We start from the raw sequence: 22,525 nt of genomic DNA, 5'->3' as shown, positions 1-22,525 counted from the left end.
ATGAGTTCTAATTCACTTATTTTAGCTGGTGTTAACAGTCAATTCAAACCTGTGGTGCATAAAACCCTAGCAGGTTATATCTGGCAATCAGAGGTTGGTACCTGAAAGCTAGTGACAGCCTTTAGAACTGCAGAGGAACTAAAATGGGGACCAGCAGCATTTTCCATCATTCTTCATCCAACTTTTGGGTATCACTTTTTTAATATTTCCATTTGTAAATTCAACAATGGTGAATGATATTTCAATAATCTGATGCTTTTTGATTCCAAACGAAAACGCATAAGAAAAAAGTTCATATTTTTTATTACATTATTTGTTTAGGTTGGCTAATAAATCTACATAACAAACATCAAGTTTTTCTACCTGAACATGGATTTAGTGCATTGCATTTTACAAGATCTACCAAAACCTGTTCTACTAAAAGAAACTGTTTGCATTGGATAAAATAAACTCTATCTTGCAGATTTGCCACTCTTAAGGTGGTAACCCTAGAAATAAATATTGATTTTTGATGAAATTTTCAAAAAAAATATTTCTATTAAATTTAATTGAGAATTTTAATACCTTTTCAAAAATGTATAACATAAGTTTTTTTAATATGGATGTCAACGTATTGATATAATTGTGAATTGGTTGCTGTTACTTTTCCCTAGAAATACTTTATTAAAAGTCTCGTTTCCCAGGTTTAATAATTTTCGAGACATTCCACATTTCAAAACATGGTTTTTTAAAAATGGTATGGATTTATAAACTAAAAATTTCAGGACATTTTTATAAGACATTGATAAATCAAAGGATTTTGTAATATAAAGAGCAAATTTCAGATTTATTTGAAATTTAGTACTTACTTGATTTACTAAATAAATAAACTCTGAAACATTTTGCATAACTTTGGAGTTATCAAGGCAAATAAAAAAATCCTATGACAAATGAAAATACTATATATAATAAACATTTTTGTGAAATTTCAAAGCTGTAGAATTATTATATAGTGAGATATGTTTCAAATACAAAAAAAAATTTTTTAATGATTTTTTTTTAAAACTTTTTGAAATAGAATCAAGTTTTACTACAAAATATCAATAAAAGCTTCAACTCAAAAAATAAATTATTTCTAGGGTTACCACCTTAAGAAACTTCTTAACCATTCTTTACCATTTGACCCAAAAATAGGAAAAAAATGGATTCCAAATGGGAGAGAATGTAGATGATTAAGATTCTCCTGAAAGTTAACAATTATCAGCTAAGAGAATCAATGCTATGAACGTTGTATGTCAAAAAAATTTCCCCATACAAAATTTGCACTTCTCTAACAAATCAACTATGTAATTGATTAGCATAAACCACTGACACTTCATTTTGCACCATTCTATCAAAAGGCAGTATGTGCATAGAAACTGAAAGGGAAACAAATGTCATAATTACTTTTAATTATTCTTCCTTTTAACACAACCGGTCCAGCATACTAAAGAAAGTATCAAAACTCTATTAATATCCACTTCTCAAATTTGGATGGTGTAAATTTATCAGTCCATTAAAAATAGTCTTTAACAGGTTAACTTATTTTAATACATTAGGGCCTTAACACCAGTGCATTAGAAGTTTTTTAACCATCCCCTACATATAAGGTATGGGGTGGTTAAAAAACTGTTTGTGATTGCAAGTGCTTTAATCACCAAGGTAAATGACTCAAATTTCTCAATTCACATATTTTTTCTAAAACAAAAGTCTACATTCAACACAGACCATTTTTTCAAATACTTTTTTTAAACTTGTCATTACAAATATTTTTTACCATCATTTGGTGTTGATAAAATTGCTGTTGAGATAACATTCATTTAAAGTTGATCTTTGTTGATCGCAAATATCAACACAAAATGAATGCTGATAACATCAAATCTATGCTTCATTCTTTAGAGAGTAGGTGGGCAGCAGTAACATATCAGAGCACATACATTTGCACACAAATTGTTTTCTGTTTTAAAAAATTTGTGCTCCATTTTTCACTTGCATGCACATTTGCAAGCCTCATGTCATTTAAAGAGGTATTATGAACAAATCTTTCCCAGTCAGGTGATACTCTATCATTCAAAATGCAGTTTTTGAAAGTTTCTTTTCCCTTTGGTATGGCTGCTGATCATTTTCATTTTAATCTTGAAAGTAACATGTTAAATTATGAAATATATCTTGTTAGAAATTTCTAATTTTTAATTGACCCAATTTAAATTTCAAAAGTTAAATTTAATTTTAAAAGGAAAAAGTTTTTTTTATGTTTTTTTCTATGGAAAGGGAAATTCAATTAAGGTTCTACTTGAGTTTAATGGTCCATGGTGTAGTAAAAATTGAGGAATTGATTAAAAGTATCAAAAAAGTAAATTAAAAATAATAGTTAAACTACTTTTCAAAAGTTCGTACTGCAATGTATAAATGTTTGTGAAGACCATAAAATGTTTGCAAAGACCATTAAATTACCAAATGTTATCATGTAATAAAAAGTTTGAATTTTGTGTAAAATTAATGGAAAAACATTTTGAAAGAAAAATTAAAAAGAAAAAGAGATCTTCAATGCTTTATTAGAAAATTAGATCAGTTTTATGGTTGCAGTGAAGGTTGCATGTTTTTTGTTTGTTTGCAATCAACCTCTACTCTACATATGAGTTAGAATACAATGTTGCATCAGAAAAGTGCTATAGAAGTGAATAAAAATTAAAGAATTAAGGAGTACTGATTTATTATAAGAAATAAAAAATGCTTAATTAAAATAGATCAGTTTTATTATTTTATAATTGCTTGTTATCTTCTACAAGAATGAAAACTACTTAATACAAACCTTTTAATAATTTTGAACATTCATTCTTTTAAATGAAAAAATAAAAAATAACTTAAAAGTTTAGAAAATATGCAATAGGTCAAAAATAAAACATATTTAAAGAAATACCATTTATACGAACAGCTTCTTCATTTATTTCTTCTTTTACTTTTTCTTATTCTTTATTTTTTCTTTTCCATGAAAAAATCTTCTTCAAATGATGATAAAAGACTACATCTTTCTATTACAATCAGAGTACTCCTTATCAACTCAATAAACTGCAATAGATTGCAGTTTATAGAGTTGATAAAGAGTAAACTGATATCATAAGGCTTTTCAAGTAGTGCTACCATTTCATTTGACCACTATCATTCTCTTGATATAAGACTTGACTGGAAGAGATTTGCTAGATGCTTTTAAAAAGCCATAAGTGTTAAATTTCTTCCAGTCAGGAGATGCACACTCAAACAGTAACTCCATTACAATTTCAGAAATGTCTAAAAGTAATAAAACACAGAATCAAAAAATATAAAGCCACAAAAAGTGTATTCTTCTAAGTTGAAATTTCTTATTAGAAAATATTTTTTAGCAGCAAATAAAAATATCGATCTCGAATATTGAATTAAAAATGGGAACCAGTATTCAGTCATGTTGTTAGAGAAAACTTTTCCCTACCGCTAATGATAAACTGTTTAACTTTGCAAGCAATTTATTTACTCCAGTTTAAAAGTTTATCAAAAATAACTAAAAAAATGCACAAAAAATATCATAAAGCAAAAAAAGTAAAATTTTTTTACACGTTTAATTCTAAATGCTCAGTCATCCTGTCAATAAAATATATTTCTTTCCTAACAGTTATCATGACATTCAAAGTATTGACTACTAAAGGAACACTGGCTACCAGAAAATGTTCTAAAGTTGGTTCTTACATAATAATCAGAAAAAGCACTGATATTTGGCTTATTGGATAAGTTTCTTCTTCGCTCAGTACTATTACGCTAACGTCAAAGTAAGACACTGCCTTTCTTTCATTAAAAGAATGTTGTAAGCAAACAATAACGCATGTGATTCAACTGCAGAGAAAATTGGCGCTAATTATTTTTCACCCTTTCTCCCATTCCCCCAACCCCCCCAACCCCTTTCATATTTTTATGGTTGATTATGATGGAGAATTTTATGCCAATTAAGAATCTAATAAAAGCATAGGTTTCAAAACCTATTTACAGTGTTTAATCTAAATTTAAAAGTTCAAAAATATACAACAAGTCGCTACTATTTGCCATCTTGAATTATTATTATTTTTGTCTAAAATTTAGCTTTTAAAAGTTGTTAACAACCTGGTTGTTATCTTTTTATGATAAAGATTTCGAAAAAAATCCCAATTTAATTGTTATCTCCCCAATCTGCTTCAGCTGGATTCTTAACTTAGTTGTTATCTCCCCAATCCGCTTCAGCTGGATTCTTAACTTTGTTGTCTAGAATATCTTTTAAAATTTTTATGGAACAAGTTAAAAAATTCTTTTGTTTTTTTGTATACAGTACTGTGAATATGTTTTAGACCACTTGTATAATTAAACGTATTTATAATTTTTTCCTATGTAATCTTTTTATAGCGTACTTAAGTTTAATAATATATAAAAAAAAAGTTGAAAGAGGATATTATTTTAAATAAATGAACAAAATTGATGAGGGAACATGAGGGATTTTTTTTGTTTATTTATTAAAACGATGTGTCATAAAAACTACCGATCAAGCGTTCATCTAAATAAGAAATAAAAATAAACTGGTTTAAACTGATTAAACTCATACTCCTTCATTTTTTGTTTTTGACAGTATAAAAGTGCAGTCATAGACATAGCAACCGAGAGAAATTGCGGGCCCCGGGGAAGTTTTTTTAAGGGGCCCTCATCATGATCAATTATATACCCAGGACCAAAAGAAACGTGCTCTGATCATCGAAAATTAAAAATAAAAGTTAATTAAATCTTTGAAAAATTAAAACTATTTAAATCTTTTAAAAATTATTTTAAAAAATTATTTGTACACACACAGGGGCCCCGGGAATCTTCCCCGTCCACCCCCCGCCCTCTCGGTGGCCATGGTCATAGAATGAATTTAGTAAAACAATTATGGGTTTTGATGGTTTAGTTGTTTTTGCTTCAGCTAGTCGTATGAGCTTTTGGCTATAGACTTCAACACTAGTTGTTTAGTTTCTATTGACCAATTCCCAATGAAAGGTACCCTCCATTCCCACCATATACTGAAAATAATTTTACATGTATGTGCTTGACACGCGGTGTCGCTTGCTCGTTATTGTTTACCCATACTTTTTGTGGCTTTATTTTAATGTAAAAGCACCATTCTTCATCTCCTGTGACAATTATTGATAAAAAGGGCGTTTATTGTTAGGCTGCCTGGTGATGTATAGCATGCAGAAAAGCAACAGTAGCAACCATTTGATTTTTGTTGTTTTTGCTTAGTCATTGAGGGACCCAAGCACCGAGCTTCTAAACTTTTCCCATAGAATCAAAATGATCGAGCACTGTCCGCATAGAACAGCCAAGGTGTCAGAGATGTTGATTTATGTTGATATAGAATTCCATAACTCTGAATCTATAAAATAAGTTTTTAACAAACAGAAATAAAAAAATCGTTAAAATCCTCGGTATAAATATGATTTTTTTTTGTTTTATTTATTTACATATAAAAAAAAATAAATAATTAATTTAATTTAGAATTAATAGTTTTCTAAGCCTAAAGAATGACAGCACGATCTTCAAAATAAATTTTTAAACCTTCTGGTTAAGAAATTTATTTCATTTTGAGAATGCATTCTATTTGGTATTAAATTTGGCATTGATTTTTTTTTGACATTATTTGAAGAATTAAAAAAAAAAAAAAAAATTAATGAAGCACTAACACAGTGGGCATGCATCATCCGCAAGACGTCCGTAAGACGTCCTAAGACGTCCGTAAGAAGTCTATTAGTCCGTAAGACATCAGTAGGACATCCGTAAAACGTCGTGCTGACGATGTATGTTCACTGGAAAGCCGATAAATAACAGTTATCTAAGCATACACTAAGATTTTTAATATTTTAGAAAGGAGTTGAAGCGGTTATTTCTAAGAGAGAACATTTTTTACATTAGTGCTCTCAAGTTACTTCAAATAATGCATTAATTAAACATTTCCACCTTTTTTTGCAGCCTTAAAAGAGGTTCGATGACAATCTTTCAGCCTCAAAAGAGGTTCGATCACAACTTCAAAATGGTTGACTAAGATGTTATGTGCAAATTATTTATTAAACTCTATCTCAAGAAATACAAAAAGTAACTCAAATTTCTGGATTAAATTTATTTCATTCCATTTTATCAAAAATTTGTTCAGCCTCTACAGAAGTTGATGGAATGGTCAGTAGGGTAATGTAGAGTAACTCTAGATTTGGATTTCGAACCTCTGTTGCTACCAAAAATTGAACTCTTTTTTAATGAACGATGAAATATTTGTTAGTTTCTTGTTGGTTACACAGACTCTTGTATGAGATTTTCCAATTTTTCTGTAAAATCTTTGTAATTTGATCACTAACTACTTGATACTTATCATCTTGATAAATTTGGTGTGAAAATAGTTGAAGAAGTTTTTTTGTCTTTTTTTGCACTACTTTTTTAGAAAGCATAGGAAACAAATCATCTTGTTCTTTTAAGCATTTGGGATCATTGAGAAAACGTAGCAAGCTGACTAGAGCTTGCCATGTTTATTAACTGTTGTTGCAAGTTGTTTTGAAAATTTCGACTGACAAATTTGAGAAACTGAGCAAATATGAAACGAAAAATGGCATCAGCAGAAAGCAGTGTTGAAACTTGCCAACAAAATGCTTCTACACCTAATTTTAGTGATTCTAAAGCAAAATAAACCTGTTCAAGAAGAACGAAATCATCTTCTTTTGAATTTACTTCAACTGACAGGTCAACAAGAGCTACGCTAACTGCTTTTCGCAAGAAAAGGAACCTATTAATCATGGCTAATATTGAATTCCATCCTGTCTTGGAATCTCTTACTAATGTAAGTTCTTTTCCATGTTTTAGTTTGACTCTATTTTTAATAAAAATAAGTTTTTCTAAATAAGTTGACTAGTAAATGCACTTTTTTTATAACACATTCAAGCTCACAGACTAGGCTTGGCATTTTGACATCAACCTGATAAATATCTAAGTTATCATTGTAGATATTTTCATTACCATAATCAAACTGTAGTTTCTCCTTCAGGAACAGTTTTGAAAGAATAAATACATCACACACAGCAAGCTGAAGGACATAAGCATATCAAAGCTCAGCCATAAATTTTTGTAAATGTAAAGACATTTTTAAGCAGGGAATGTACCTGACATCCTAAACATACCAAGATTGTAATGACTGTTTTGCTCATAAATATTTATATTCATATATCGTCGATTCCATGAAGAAGTAATTATCCAGTGAACTGAAAGGCTTATTTTTTTCGTTTTTTTTTTTTTGAATTTTATGTTTGATTTCTTCCTGAATCAAGTCATGTTGATGATAGACTAGTGCCATTACCATTTATTCATATTTAGGTAGTTTTAGTCCTTTAGTCGAATAGGGCTGATTGAATAAATTTACTGCTAGAAATCGAATGAATAGATCTTCGATCTTTAGCAGCAGTTTGGAAAAAAATTTCCTCTAAGGTGTCTGATTCCTTCTTGAAGAATGATTTTCGTTTTTTTCTTTTGAGCTGGTTCTTCACTTTCACATTTAGTTTAAAAAACTCCATTTTTTTTTTGGAGATGATGAGATAACCCGTAAGTAGACGACCCTTTGCAAGCTAAAATCTAATTGTACTTAACACACTTTGCAGTTCAGTCTGCCACCCGACTATAGTACTGTTTAGAATTTTAAATCATTCTGTAATTGCATAAGGTGACATTTGTAAAATAAATTTCCCATTTTTTTTGCAATTAAGTAACCAATACCGGGAAAGGATTTCAGGACCCGGTTTTTCCCGGTTTTTCTAGGTTCCAAAGTTCTGGTTTCGAAACCCTATTCAAAACTATGTTTTAATGCTAATTTGAATCTAAAAACAAATCAAGAATATTATTCCTATGAAATAAGCCTTCACTTCAACGGAAGAACTAATTGGCAAATTTTTTATGTATTATGCAGAATATGTTATACATTATCCACATATGTTAAAAATTTTGTGTTGTAAAGCATAGTTTTACTTTTTGCTTTTCGTACTCCTTTCTAAAATTGATTTTAATTTGGATAAAAAAAAAAAAAAAAAAAAAAAAATCAAAAGAAATCAAAATAAAATTATTCCTATAGAGTCTTCACATCAAAGGAAGAACTAATTAGCAAATTTTTTTATATTATACAGAATATTTTCTATGCATTATCCGCATATCTTTAAAATGTTGTGTTTTGCAGCATTGCTTTACTCTTGGATTTTCGTTCTACCGTTAGAATTGATTTTAAGCTGGATTAACAACAACGAACCACTTCCAAGAAATGAGTTTGAAAGCAGCAGTGAAATATCACCTTTGTACATTGAACCTGCTCAGGTAAAGGCTGAGAAATACTAATATTTTCAAACAGCCAAATCTCTGGTTAAATCAACATTAAGAGAATTTTATGATTAACTCGCAATAGTCTTTTTTTTTCAAAGCAATTCTGTGTAATATAATTATTTTTACAATATAAGTGAAAAGGATTATTCACAAACATTAAATGCAAAATGCACCATAAATATATGAAGTATTTGTGGAAGTCGGTTTTTATTCACAAAATTAAAGAAATCAACGAGGTTGATTATTGCTTTTCTGTTCATGCATTTTTGTTATATTTAATTTGAAAGATGAAGCTGCAATTAACAACAATATGACTTGTTATTACAAAATTTTACGCTGCCTCACGTAAAGCTAAAAAAAGTTGATGACACTGCATTGCATTTGTCTTAATTACGTGAGAAGGTGCAAACAAAAAAAAGTCGTTTTTACTTTTACCAAAACTTTGCTTTCACGCAATTGGCTAATAAGTGAAATAGTCGATGATTGAAACGTATCTAAAGTTTCAGACTTTCGGAAACTTTATTTTAAAAAAATATTGTGTATATATGAAAAAGTTTCTTAAAAGATATTACAAATTCTTTTTGTACTAGAACTTTTTATGAAATTTTAAGCATTTTGTGGTTCTTATTTTGATCTTATGTCATTCTGTCTTTAGCTATCTTTATTTTAGCGCCAACGAAAAGCTACCTTTTCAACTGTTTGTATTCGCGCACGTTTGAAATTCGAGATTTTTTTACAAAATAATAGTTCACATAATATGCGAACTTTGTTTTAATAAGAAACTATTACAATCCTTTGGTAAATTATAAAATCTTTTGATGCTTATTTCGCCTTTCGCTTTTATTTTTGCTGCGTGGGCATAATAGCAGCACTGTTTCACATCATATAAACGAATGTGCGAAGATTAAGCTGTCACTCAAGCTCTCACTTAAATATCACAATTTTCTTAGTACGGTGCAAAATCACTTCAGACTCTCTGCATTCTCTCCTTGAGTACAGGGAACTACTAAAAGGTAGGCATCTAATTTTAGTTAATGATGTTTTAAAAAATACATAATATATTTCTTAGTTTTAAGTTTAGTATAAAGAACGAGATAATTTCGTTTCTATTAACAGAAAAAAACTCAAGCCAACTATATCTTTTGTTTTATAAAATGAAAGATATAGTTTGCTTAGGGATTTTTTTCCTGTGAATAATAAAAAAAAAAAAAATGTAATAACATATTTAGAAGCAATCCTTTTTACAAAATTTACTTACATAAAATAATATGAGTATGATAAATAATTCAAGTGTCAGTCTTTTCAGGTTTTCCCATTTGCGCCCGGAACTTCTTTCCTTTCATTTGGAAAAATCTTGATTTACCTATTCCGCAGTAAGAGGTGCATCTTGCAAACCAATAGTATACAAACCAATTATTTTTAACTAGAATATTTTTACAAAGTGTAATTATGCATGAAGGTATTTTGCTTAAAACAAACATTATTTTAGAAACTGCATTTGGTTAGAGAGAGTTTTTCTTTAAACTATTAATTGTAAACATGACTTCCAAAGTTACCTTTGATTCTCGGTGTTAGAAAGAAAGTTTGTTTAATCATTCATTTAAATCCTTTTTTACAGTAATTAACGTCTTCTACTTGTTTTTATCATTTTAGTTGCAATCAAGTATAATTATTCTATCATATAACATTTCTGTACAAGAAATTATAAATATTTTTAGATTTTATGCCGCCAAATGTTAATGCTTATCTGCTACATTCAGTTGCATCCCCTCTTATAAGCTTCTTGTTTACAATTCGTTTGTTACAGGAGAAAGTAACCATGTCAATTTTTTAGTTTCAGTTCTGAAAGTGAGTCCTTCATTTAAATCAAGTTTAAACAACTGAATTTGTGTACAATTTAGCTCATGCTAATGAGAGCTGTGACTCAATGATTTCTTTTTTTATAAACCTCTCCATTTTATCGTTAGCACTATTTGCGAGGCAACTAATAAATTTATTTTTTTACTCTTCAATTTTTGAATCAAAATACTCCATGAATGTTGGTCAATTAAGTGAATTTTGGTCAATTAAGTCAAATAATTAATTTTCAAATTCGCTTGTTAAACATTAAGTTATTACGAAAAGGAAACCGCTCTGATTGCTACACTTTTGTTAATTGTTATTTTGTATTAATTGTTATTTTGAAATTATTATTTTAATTACCAATGCATATTTTTCTAAACACAAGTTTCGTTTAAGTTGCAGGTTGAAATTCTGTTTAGAACTTTACTTAATTCAGCAAATTAAATCAAGCAGAACACAACTCTGCTGAACACTTTATTATTTATAAAAAATAAAGTTTAATTATTAAAAATTAAAGCTTTATTATTTATAAAAGTGCTCAAAATAAAGAGGATACTTCTTCTGTTTTTTAACCGTTAATTGGTTATAAAACAAAACGTAGTTCTTGTAAATCATTAAAATATGAAATCTAGACTTTAACTTTTAACTAACTTATAAAACTTACAAAAACAATGCAGCTGAACAGAGCAATTTTTTTTTTCAAATTCAAAATTAAAACTCGCATTTATTTGAAGATATTGGGCTGAAATCATGTTTGTTTTATTTGAAGATATTGGGCTGAAATCATGTTTGTTTTATTTGAAGATATTGGGCTGAAATCATGTTTGTTTTATTTGAAGATATTGGGCTGAAATCATGTTTGTTTTATTTGAAGATATTGGGCTGAAATCATGTTTGTTTTATTTGAAGATATTGGGCTGAAATCATGTTTGTTTTATTTGAAGATATTGGGCTGAAATCATGTTTGTTTTATTTGAAGATATTGGGCTGAAATCATGTTTGTTTTATTTGAAGATATTGGGCTGAAATCATGTTTGTTTTATTTGAAGATATTGGGCTGAAATCATGTTTGTTTTATTTGAAGATATTGGGCTGAAATCATGTTTGTTTTATTTGAAGATATTGGGCTGAAATCATGTTTGTTTTATTTGAAGATATTGGGCTGAAATTGCAAATTTTGATGAACAAATTTTTTTTTTGTCTTGATTAGATTAAGTTCTTTTTTTTCTTGTAAAATTCTGAAATTAAAATGTATATTTTTCTCCTTACTTATTGCTTATATATTGTTGCTGCGAGACTTTTCAATTTGACTGGTAAAGCAGATTTTTGTTGAGGTGTCAAACTTTTTTCTCACTTTGAAGAGTCTTCTCCTCCTATGAACCAAAGTTTCTTGTAACTGTTAAATTATTAACTAATTTTAATTCGCCAGAAAAGCGAATTAAAATAAGTTAATAAATTAACTGAAAATATAAATATATTCATACTTATTAAAGTTACTTTAGGAAAATGGACCGAAGTAAAACGTACTCTGTTAAATTTTTAAAAATTTTTGTTTGATTTTAATGTAGATTGCTAGAAATGTTCCTTAACTAAACACCAATAAATGAAAAAAAAAAATCAACTTTAAAACTTGTCTTTAATACAATTTCGAAGTTTTATATTTTAAAGTTTACGTATTGAAAATTCCAAAAATGCATGATATTTAATATTATGATCAAGGCTCTTTAAGAGCTAGCAAGAACGAAGTTTTTTGAGTATTCCTAAAATAAAATAATGGTATACAAGTAACTTTTACCACAGGTTTTTTGGGAAGCCTTCATTTTTGCTCCAGAACTCCATAGTTAAATAAACCTCACATTTCTACTTGGTGCAGTATTTGAGAGCCATCGAGAAAAAAAATTCAAATTGTTAAAAATTTTACAAACTCATTCTTGAGATGTTAAAGGTCAATGCTTCTGCTGACTCATTCTACTGTTGTAAGAATGCTGAATCAGTAGAATTGCATTCTTAAAATTGTATCTCAAGAACCGATTTGTATTTTTATTTCAATCTTTCCAATTTTTTTATTTATTAAGGACTATAAAACTAAGACTCTAAATTAATTTAGCAATTCACGAAGCATAACTAATGTCCCTTAAAAATGTTTTTTTACAAGAAATTTTAACTTTTTTGACCAGATTTTATTCTATATTAAAAATATTAATTTTATATCAATTCCACAAAATATTTCATGAAAAAGTTTAACAAATAAAGTGAAAAAAAAATAAGTTATTAACAAATATTTTTGTTGTACTTAAAAATAGTTCTCTATAACGTAAATAAATCAATAAAAATTTCACAACATAAATACAAAAAAAAAAAGGGTTTCCACAATTAAAAAGTTATTATTGACTTAAACTTGACAATATCACAGTCGAGTTTTCATTCTTAAACAGTTATCTGTAAGTTTTTTATGAAACTGTTAAAACCTTAGAAGTAATACCATAGCTTACATTTTTCTCTTCCACTCCTCTTTCTTTAAAGTAATTCAAGCTGACATACACAACACATACATAATTGAACAAAAATAAGTTTAAAACTTCAGCCATCTAATTTGCATCAAGAAAATTTTTTTTTAAGTTTCGAAATAAATTGAAATGAATACACAAAAACAACCCCAAAAGTATCACAACAAACATCAAAAACCGTAAAAATCACATAATAAAAATCACATAATAAAAATCACATAATAAAAATGGGCATTGAAATACAAAAAGATTTAAATAAAAAATAATGCTGAAAGCGTTTTAAAAAAGAAAGAACAAAAAAAAAAAAAAAAAAATGAAGTTTAACAAAAAACTTTTTAAATATATTTAAAATGAATTTTAATGCTGTCGTTATATTTGCTTGCATGCCTTTAATTAGAAAAACTATGAACTTAAAAGGTGAAATTATCAGAGATTTAAATAAAAATCATTAATCTAAATAATCGTCGTCAGTTGCATATTTTTAAAAATCAAATTATGTTAGAAATCTACAAAGAAAAGTTTCTATCAAGTTTTCTCCTTTTTAAAGTTAACTTAAAATTTTTTTTTGTTTTGGTTTAAAAAGAAATGCACAATATTTGCTACTGAACATCTTTACTTCTCGCTCAATAAAGTTTAAGCTTGTACCAAATATGTTATTTAGAATTGCCCAATAAAATTTAAGCTTGTACTAAATATATTATTTAGAATTGCCCAGTAAAATTTAAGCTTGTACCAAATATATTATTTGGAATTGCCCAATAAAAGTTTAGCTTGTACCAAATATATTATTTGGAATTGCCCAATAAAAGTTTAGCTTGTACCAAATATATTATTTAGAATTGCCCAATAAAATTTAAACTTGTACCAAATATATTATTTACATTTATGTTCTTTCAGAAATGACTGAAGCACTGAAAGAGTTTTATCTAAGAACTTATGGAAAAATGGATCAACTTGAGCACAACGTAGTAAATCCCACTAATGTTGATCTTTTAAACAAGTTTGTAGAACTGACTGTTGTTGATGCGTACGATGCAGAGAAAGACATTGTGAACATTACCGAGCGAGATTTGTTTCTTCGTAGACAAATGACCTACAAGCCAATTGAGTTTTATGAAGTGTTTTCAAAAGAACGACCCTTAGTCTTGATTTCTGGTATTGCTGGAATTGGGAAAACCTGTTTGCTTCGAAAATGTTTACTTGACTGGGCCAGTGGAAAGTTATGGGAAAAGATAGATCTTGTGTTTCATCTTGAGTGCAGAAAGATAAATCAACATCAAACTATCGAAAAGATAAGCGACCTTGTAAGAGTTTTCTACAAAAATATTTTGAAAGGATGCAACACTGAACAACTTTCAAAATTGTTTGTGATAGATGGATTGGATGAGTTTGCTTATTTGGATCAACTAGTAAAATATAATCCCCAAAATCGAAAAACAAATCCTCAAGTCGTTGCTGTGTTAGCTGAAGCTTTAAACTTTAAAAAACACAGATGCATTGTTGCTGGAAGAGTTGGAGCTATATTACAATACAAAAATAAAGTGATAGAATGTCATGAAACGTTAACCATTCAATTAATGGGTTTTAATGACAAGGGAGTAAATGAGTACATAGAAAAAGTTGGAGATGAAAGAGAAGCTATAAAAGATATTATAAAATCATCTAAAACTGCTAAAGCCATGGCATCTGTTCCGTTTTATTTATCAGCAATGTGTGCTGTTATAAAAACATATAAATCCAGCGATTTGTATTCTTTCGTCAGTACAACGGAGTTGTATTGTTGTATATTTATATACTTTTTCCAAAAACATATAAACAAAAACAATGAAGCAGTTCATAAAATAATGGAAGATGAAAGTAGCAAGCAATATATTTTAAAAGTTTGTAAAGTTGCTTGGCATTTGTTTAACGAAAATAAAATTCTTTTCACCCGAAAGGAAATTAAAGAAATTGTCGATGACATCGATGAAGTTGAAGATGAACTTTCAGGTTTCATTGAAAAAGTTGAATCACAACTTGGTTATCAATATCAATTTGTTCATCTCACTTTGATGGAGTTTTGTGCTTCAATACATGCGTACATTAATTTGAGTCTTGAGGAAATTCTCAGTAATAAAAAGTTGCGAAGCTGTATGCCAATGATCTGTGGACTGGAAAATAAAAATGAAAAAACTTTTTCCAAATTTTTTGCTAACTTTAAGATTTCAAATGAGCAAAGTGATTCCAATAATTCCATGCATTCCATGTACTCAATGTTTGGTAAGTTTATTCAAAGTATAAAGCAAATATATAAACAATTTTGTACTTCATTTGATAAACATGTTTGTGGTTTATAGAGAAAATGCATCTCTTTTTTATAGAGAAAATGCATCTCTTTTTTATAGAGAAAATGCATCTCTTTTTTGTAGAGAAAATGCATCTCTTTTTTGCTGATATGTTATATTCACATGAAGAAATATCTTCCTTGCTTCATGCTGTGCTTGGTATGTTTTTTAAAAATATTTAAAAAGTACTAAATGTTTAATCTTTATAATGTTTGCAAAGTTTTTAATGTTAATTATAGTTTTAAAGTCCGCTTAAATTTTCTTATAAATTTAAATATGAAGTTTTTTTCATTTTGAATGCTATCCTCTTGATTTTTTCTTACTTTTTTTTTTTGAAAATAAGCAGAAGAACAATTAAGGAATCAAGTGTTTCCATTGAAATTACATCTGACAATTGGACATCAAAAAGAAACGCTAAACGCTCAAAGGAATTGTGTTTTATTTTTACTCTCAAAATCTCTGTGACCAATATGTTTGAAATAAAACTACAAATATGGCAAAACACTTCCTCAATTTAAACACTTTTTTTTGCGTAAATAAATTTTAAAACCAACTACTAGTGAGTTATTTAAAAAACTATGCAATTTTTAAAAAAAATTTGGTTAATTCATTTGGAGAAAGTTTAGTCGTGCACGTAGTTTAATAACTAGTTAATAGAAAAATTTATCTACAAATAATATCTATCATTGGAATATTATTGTTTTAGTTAAAAATTCAAAATGTATAAAATTATTAATAAAATGAAATATTTATATATATTTATAAAGTGTTTGTTTTTTTAAGCCTTGGTACCGAAAGGAACGGATTATAGTGGTAAGAAGTATTTAAATTGTTTCATACTTTATTAATATTTAGTATTATTTGATAAATAAATCATTTAAGGAAACTTTTCATGATAAATGCTTTGAAAATATGATTGCTTTATTGAAAAAATTTCATTTTCCAAACGATTGAAAACGATCTTCAAATTTTAATCTTTTAAGTATTCGTTTGACTTGAAAAGAGTTGGACTTATATTGTCACTTGTCAGTTGGAATAAAAAAATACTAACACCGCGTGGTCAAAAAATACTAAACAAAATATTTCAAACAAATATTAGAAACTTATTCTTACTTAGAGTTTTTAAGAAAAGCTTATGATGACCATAGTGATTTGTAATACGGCTGTTTAAGGTTATGTTAATAAATTTGAACTTGGAACTTGTAAGAGAGACTAAAGGGTGGGGTGGAAGGGAAGCGGTATGTTGACCGAAAAGATTTTAAACAACAAAGAAATTTTTGATCAACATTCGATAAAATTGAGTTATAAAACAATCAAAGCAATGCATTCTTAAACATCATTAGAAACTTTTACTGTTGCGATTATCGTTAACGAATTTTTAACGTTAAATTATTAACGTTAATTATCGAAACTTTTGCTGTTGCGATTATCGTTAATTGATTTGTTTGCTTTTGATCTGGAACATCACTAACATTACAACAACTTCATATGAAAATATGGAAATGAAGTTTTTTACACCATTTAAAAACAAAATATTTAGGTACTTACAATGAATGTTTTGTAAATTTAAATAACAAAAATAACAATATTTATTTTAAAAAATTATAAAATAGCACCAGAATAATATCATGACTATTTTTTCTATCATGACCACAGCAAAGTGGTCATGATAGCAAAAATAGCACTTTAAAAAAATAGCATTTTTAATACCTTTTTAAATTTCGTTGAATTCAAAAAATTTCTAAATTGGCTCACTACGTAGTAAAGCCTAAACCTAGAGGGATACTTTTTTCAAAATCACCCTGGAGCTCGTTTATTGTAATCTTATATCTATGTTTTTCAACTTTTAGTTCTATTTGAGTTGCATTCATTTCAGGAAATCGGTTTCAGTGTTTGTATTTTCTTGACTTTAACGCCATTATAAAATATATTATACCCTAGTCATTTTTAAGGGATGTTTTTTTTTAAAAGTCTAAACAGGTAAAAATTATACCAAAATATATTTAAACTTTTAGGAGTGAACTTCATTAAGCTGTTTCAGTGAGAAAAAAAAACAAACAACATTTTGAATAAAATCTGATTTGTTAACTAAAATAATTTTTAACATTTATCTTATTCTCTATTCGGTTTTGACTTTTCGTGATGACAAACTTGTGTTGTCTTTTTTTCCTCTATAAACCTGTTTAGGAAGACAAAAAAAAACAACTCGAGTTTGTCAATCACGATTCAATTCACAATTCTGATCAATAGTTTTTGGCTGAAAATTATCAAGAGCCAATCCAGGTGTCGGATGTCGGTCCAAGAGATTTGAAAATCTAAAAAAAAAAAGTTTTTTTTCCCAGTTTTCTCCTCTATGATATCTTCATAACATAAATCCAAGTTTTTGGTGATTTCAAGACAAAAGCAGATCCAAATTTCTTTATCAATTAAGCGTTATTTAATTAAGGTATTTCTTGGGTATGATTGATGATGTCTGTTGTTATGGTATTTTGATGCTTTACATTGCAAAAACTCGCCATAAGTACACTAGCAAATACTTTTCTTAATAGTTTTTACAAAAAAGCTGTTGATCGACAAAGTCAGGGATAAAAAAAGGGCAAAAATTCTTTCAAAGACATCACACCAACATTTCACAACCTGTTATGGAAAAACTATTTAACTGAAATACATTTCAAATAAAAATATCTTTTAAAAAAATACTGTGATAGTAAAGTTATAGTATATTTTAGGATGAGAAAAAATTTTAAGCTGTAGAAGAGCTATCGAGTTATTTAAAATGATTTTTGAAATTATCATTGAGATATTTAAAACGTTTCATTAATAAGTGAACATAATTATCTAATCGCAACAACATAATTATCTAAGTGCAACATTAAAACTTAACCTTGCTATAGCTTAAAAAGAGCAATTTAAAAACCAATTCGATTCTGTTATAAAAAATCTATTGTTAAAGTGTCATACTTTATACATTCTCAGAAGATCTAAATTTTCACCATTACTGCACTTAAATGATCATGAGACGAAAAGAGATTTTTTCAAACTGCAATTTCACATCCATATTAGAGTTTTCAACTACATCGTAATCATCAATCTTGTTGGGTTTTCTAAAAAATCTGTCAGTAAACCAAAATTTTTGAACGACAGCGTCGTTGCAGAAGTTCTGTTGTTCCATTGATGAAAATCGCAAACTTGTTATTAATTTTCTTGTTTATAACAATTGCTGCGCAAAAGATGTGAAATAACTATTCAAGATTTTTTTGTTATGTATCTTGTAACGGTTTGAATCAATTTTGAGCAGAATTCCTTTTTATCAGCCTTATCGAAGAATTTTAGGGAACAAGCAATAAAAAGTTCAACTGATAAAACGATTTTCTTTGCCTTAATTTATTAATTTGAAAAGTCCGGATATTTTTTTCGCGACATATTTTTTTGACTAAGCTTCTGATTGGCTGATTTTTCATTCAAATTTCTTTGGGTTGATGACCAATGAAAGTTTGAAAGCAGCTTACGACAAGTTTCAACAAGCATTTCAATTCTGCAATTCGTGAATTATTTCATTTTTTAACAAATATTTAAAAAGTAAAGATAAGTTTTTGACAAAAATATCGATAAGATTTAATTTAATTTAAACTAATTTAATTCGGTTGTTTTATTTCTGTTTGATATATAAAATAGACCCATTTTATATTTATTAAACACGACGATATGTTTTTAGAATTTTTTAGGCCGGTTATCATTAAAAAATGTTGCAAATAAATAAAATTATATTATTAATATATCATTATTTTTCTTCTTCAGATCAAAAAGATCGAAAGATTTTCATGGAGTGCTTCTTTGAAGCTCAGGCGTCAATAACAGGGTACTTTAAAAGATCAATCGATGAACGGGAATGGAAAATTGATATAAACGATGGGAAAACTGCTCATGAAATTTCACATGAAAAATATTTTGTGGAGAAATTAATTGATGCAAAATGCAAGTTAAAACGAATAAATGTAAACAAAAGTGTTTTATCTGAGGATCAGAAAGAACTTCTCATTTTATGTTCGATGGGCACGCATGGTGTCTACTTCAACATTGATCGTCCATTGAAAATCGATGGATGGAGTCCTAAACATCAGATTGAAGTGGTGTTAATAAACGTTAGAAATAGTTTTTTATCAAAAAAAGAGTTCGAAGGTTTCTTCCCATGGATTCGACTCGCTAAAGAATTATACCTCCACCTTCACGACGACACAGACTTCATCGATGGCATTTGGGAATGGCTTTGTCTTTCGAGTTTCAATAGATTTGTTATCAATTACCGTGGAAAAAGTTTTGATAATAACATCAAAGACTTGAAACAGTTGACTTGAGAAAACTTTCTGTCGTGAAACCTTCCCTATCAATAACTCTAATAACAACACTGCACAAAATCGCCCTCCCCCATCCATTTCATAAAAAACCCATTAATTGCTGTAAGTTTGTTAATATTATGATAATAAGACTTTACTTTCCTTTAAGATTGAAAAATCATCAATAAAATTGCTAAACCTGCCGTAACAGATTTTTGAATATTTTTTGCCGAAGAATGTTCATCATAATAGATGAGACTTTAGCAGCATGTACATAAATTGTTCTTTGTGTCATACATCAGGTGTGCAGTCAAAGAGCATTGAATTATACTTTGCACTTTTGATTCGCAAAAGAATTTCTCTTTTAGCTCTTATTTCTACAAGTGGGATTATATCATTTTAAATTTAAGGTAAAAAGTATGAAACGTTTGCTTTTTTTTAACTTTATTTTTGCAACATGTTCTTATCATTTCTAAGAAATTTTTGAGCTTTTTTTGTTCTCCTACTTTGCTGCCTCTCAGTGGTCAAAAATTTTTCCTGGCACAGTCAATGTAAAGTCAACAATAATTTTAGGAAATGATCTTCCAATTATCTACTCTTTGATTAATTGACATCTAAAGTCTGGCCTTTCTTTAAGCTTTGTTTCGTTTACTTCCATGATGGAGAGCATTTTCTATGCTCTGGACTGTTTTCATGTTCAGAAGTTTTGAAACTTTTTTATTCACAAAAATCATTTGAAAGATCAGAAAATTTTTTTGTTTGGGAAAAAGAGCACACCACAATAACCAAATGGTATCAAAGTGGCATCTTTTGAATTCCTGCATAACAATCAACGTCTTTTCACTTCTTAACCATTGGCAAGCTTCTTGTTGTACAAATATGAATTGTAATGTTTTGTTGTATTTCTATGAAAACAAAAGATAGATTGATAGTTCTTTAATGTTTTCTGCTATTTTTTCTTTCGTCGATACCTTTATTATTACATTGAGTTAACAAGAGAAACAATTTTTTAAAAGCTTTTTTAGTTTTCTTTTTTTCAAACTCTTTACACCTTCTTTGATATTTTTTGTATCATACAAGGTTGGAAAAAAGGTTCTTTTGCACTTGTGCCATTACAAATTGGTCTCATTAGAACATGGCAAGTTCTATCTTTTTTTAGAATGTTCTCGTATTTTTAATATTGCATCAAGAGTACATAGTTTTCTAGAAAATTCCACGCAACTGTATAAGCTGGTACAGGTAATTTCGTTAACATAAAATATCAAATCAGAAATCCCAATTTCGACATAGCACTTTATATAAGTTTCAGCTCTATCATTCCGTCGGTGAGGCAGTATGACCAAACACACTTCAAATTTGCTTTCAACGTTTTCGTTCCAATAACTGCTATTTTGAGGATCGTCTAAGATCTGGCTGTCCAGCTGGAGTTGATTCTACAGCAGTGCACAAACTAATGTAAGAGGATCCAAAACTCAGTAGCCACTGATATCCACACTCCTATGTTCTCAAACATCAGTGCTGCACTCTCTTCATTCATTTGGAGAGACTTTAAAATTGGGGATTTGGGTTTCCTTTAATTTGGAACAACATGACCAGGACTTATGCTAGGAGATCTACACATTCTTTTTCTCCGAAAACAATACTTAGACTGGTTAGATCCTTAATCACTGGCGATAAGAAGTAGGTACTGATATAAATCAAACACAGAAGCGTCAATGGATTGATGCTGAAGAAGGCAAAACTAAAGCCCAAAGCAGATCTTCATTAAAAGAAGGTCACGTTGTTAATGGTGTGTACGTGGCATCGTGCATTTCAATTTCCTTTCTTCAATACCACCTTTACAGCTAACTTTTACTGTCAAAAGCTTCCTAACCTTAGAGATTTTTTGGAACGGGCTTAACGTTTATTTAAACGCTTAGGAATTTTTTTCTTTGATTCTATGATCAAAGAGTTTGTCTTTTAAATAGTGATAAAAAGTTAACAAAGACAATGAGAAGTTTAGAATTAATTTTTAGTTAAATTAAAATTTGTTTCACGAAAAGTATTTTACCCTTTCCAGTGTGAGGGCGGCGGATTTTTATTAATTAATCTTATTTTATTTTATGTTAATTATGTTAATTATTAAATGTGGCTGTGGTGGTTGGTTCTATGTAAGTGTAATGGTAGCGCAAATATAGAGAGTGATAGAATGTGATGTAGGACTGTCAGTGTGTAACGCAGATGTGGTAAAAGCGCGATAGGAGCATCAGACTTTTTTAAATAAAAATTGTTTACTCAAATAAAGCAATAATAAAAATATTATAATGATAATGTTGCCTTACTTAAAATGAAAGCAAAAGTAAAAATACTTACGACTGATATTTCTTCTCTTACTTATTTTTCTTAATCAATATTCTCAATTATTTCTCATCAATATATATATTCTCTTAATATTAACTCATACAAATAACAATACATTAATACTTATAATAACGCAAATTGAAAACTACTCAAATACATTTCCTTACCAAATCCTTCTCATAGGTTCCTCTTTAAATTGTCCATAAATTCTTTTCATTAAATTCTCTTTAAAAATCTTCAAAAATCCTTTTCTCATAAATCCTCTTTTAAAATCTCTTAAAACTCTTTTAAATCCTTTTCTCATAAATCCTCTTTTAAAATCTCCTAAAACTCTTTTAAATCCTTTTCTCATAAATCCTCTTAAAATCTCTTAAAACTTTTTCTTTCTCTTAAAATCCTTTTTTAAAACTCTCTTTAAAACACTTCATCAAAATTTTCCCGAAAACATCTCTCTAAAGAGAGAGCTTAAGAAAATCTACTAAAATCTCTCTCAAAAAAATCTCAATAAAAAATCTCAAAAAAATCTAAAAAAAATCTCCATAAAAATCTAAAAGATTTTCTCAACCGCTCCTTTTCTATCTGTCCGCAGGTGTTATTTTGAATCATCGTCCAGACAATAGATTTCTTTTTTCTTCAAGTTCGTTCAGTACTTTATTTTCAACTGCTGAGTCATGGTATTCTTTAAAACAAGTTTTACTGGTTTTCTTTTTATTAGTCTTTATATCAGAGTGGCTACAGAACTTTCTAGAACTTTACTAATTAAAATCATATCATTGTGTTTCAAGTC

At 28.5% G+C, this 22,525-nt stretch overlaps 1 protein-coding gene across 6 annotated transcripts; it reads left to right on the top strand.

Annotated features, from left to right (window-relative positions):
* Positions 1-5,778: 5,778 nt before the first annotated feature.
* LOC149894287 (NACHT, LRR and PYD domains-containing protein 6-like) lies at positions 5,779-20,338 on the top strand. 6 transcript variants are annotated; one of them, XM_090083770.1, is made up of 7 exons: positions 5,817-6,871; positions 9,342-9,404; positions 10,110-10,239; positions 13,638-14,999; positions 15,149-15,223; positions 15,848-15,877; positions 18,863-20,338. In XM_090083770.1, the coding sequence occupies exons 4-7, from the start codon at positions 13,640-13,642 to the stop codon at positions 19,417-19,419; spliced, it is 2,022 nt and encodes a 673-aa protein (XP_089939896.1). In that variant the 5' UTR covers positions 5,817-6,871; positions 9,342-9,404; positions 10,110-10,239; positions 13,638-13,639; the 3' UTR covers positions 19,420-20,338. The 6 variants fall into 6 exon arrangements, 4 of the variants coding, with proteins under 4 accessions (XP_089939884.1, XP_089939879.1, XP_089939896.1 ...); XR_016451409.1 differs by lacking the exon at positions 10,110-10,239 and adding an exon at positions 18,542-18,643 and having other exon boundaries at positions 5,779-9,404; positions 15,848-15,879; positions 18,863-18,978; XR_016451408.1 differs by lacking the exon at positions 10,110-10,239 and adding an exon at positions 18,542-18,643 and having other exon boundaries at positions 5,779-9,404; positions 15,125-15,223; positions 15,848-15,879; positions 18,863-18,978.
* Positions 20,339-22,525: the final 2,187 nt, after the last annotated feature.

The sequence above is a fragment of the Hydra viridissima genome, unplaced genomic scaffold, assembly GCF_058129835.1.
Source record: "Hydra viridissima isolate aposymbiotic clone 2 unplaced genomic scaffold, HvirCarnegie_v1 scaffold_1, whole genome shotgun sequence".
NCBI classification, from domain to species: domain Eukaryota; kingdom Metazoa; phylum Cnidaria; class Hydrozoa; order Anthoathecata; family Hydridae; genus Hydra; species Hydra viridissima.
The sequence above is the reverse complement of the archived record's forward strand: the minus strand, read 5'-3'. Positions and strand labels throughout refer to the sequence as shown.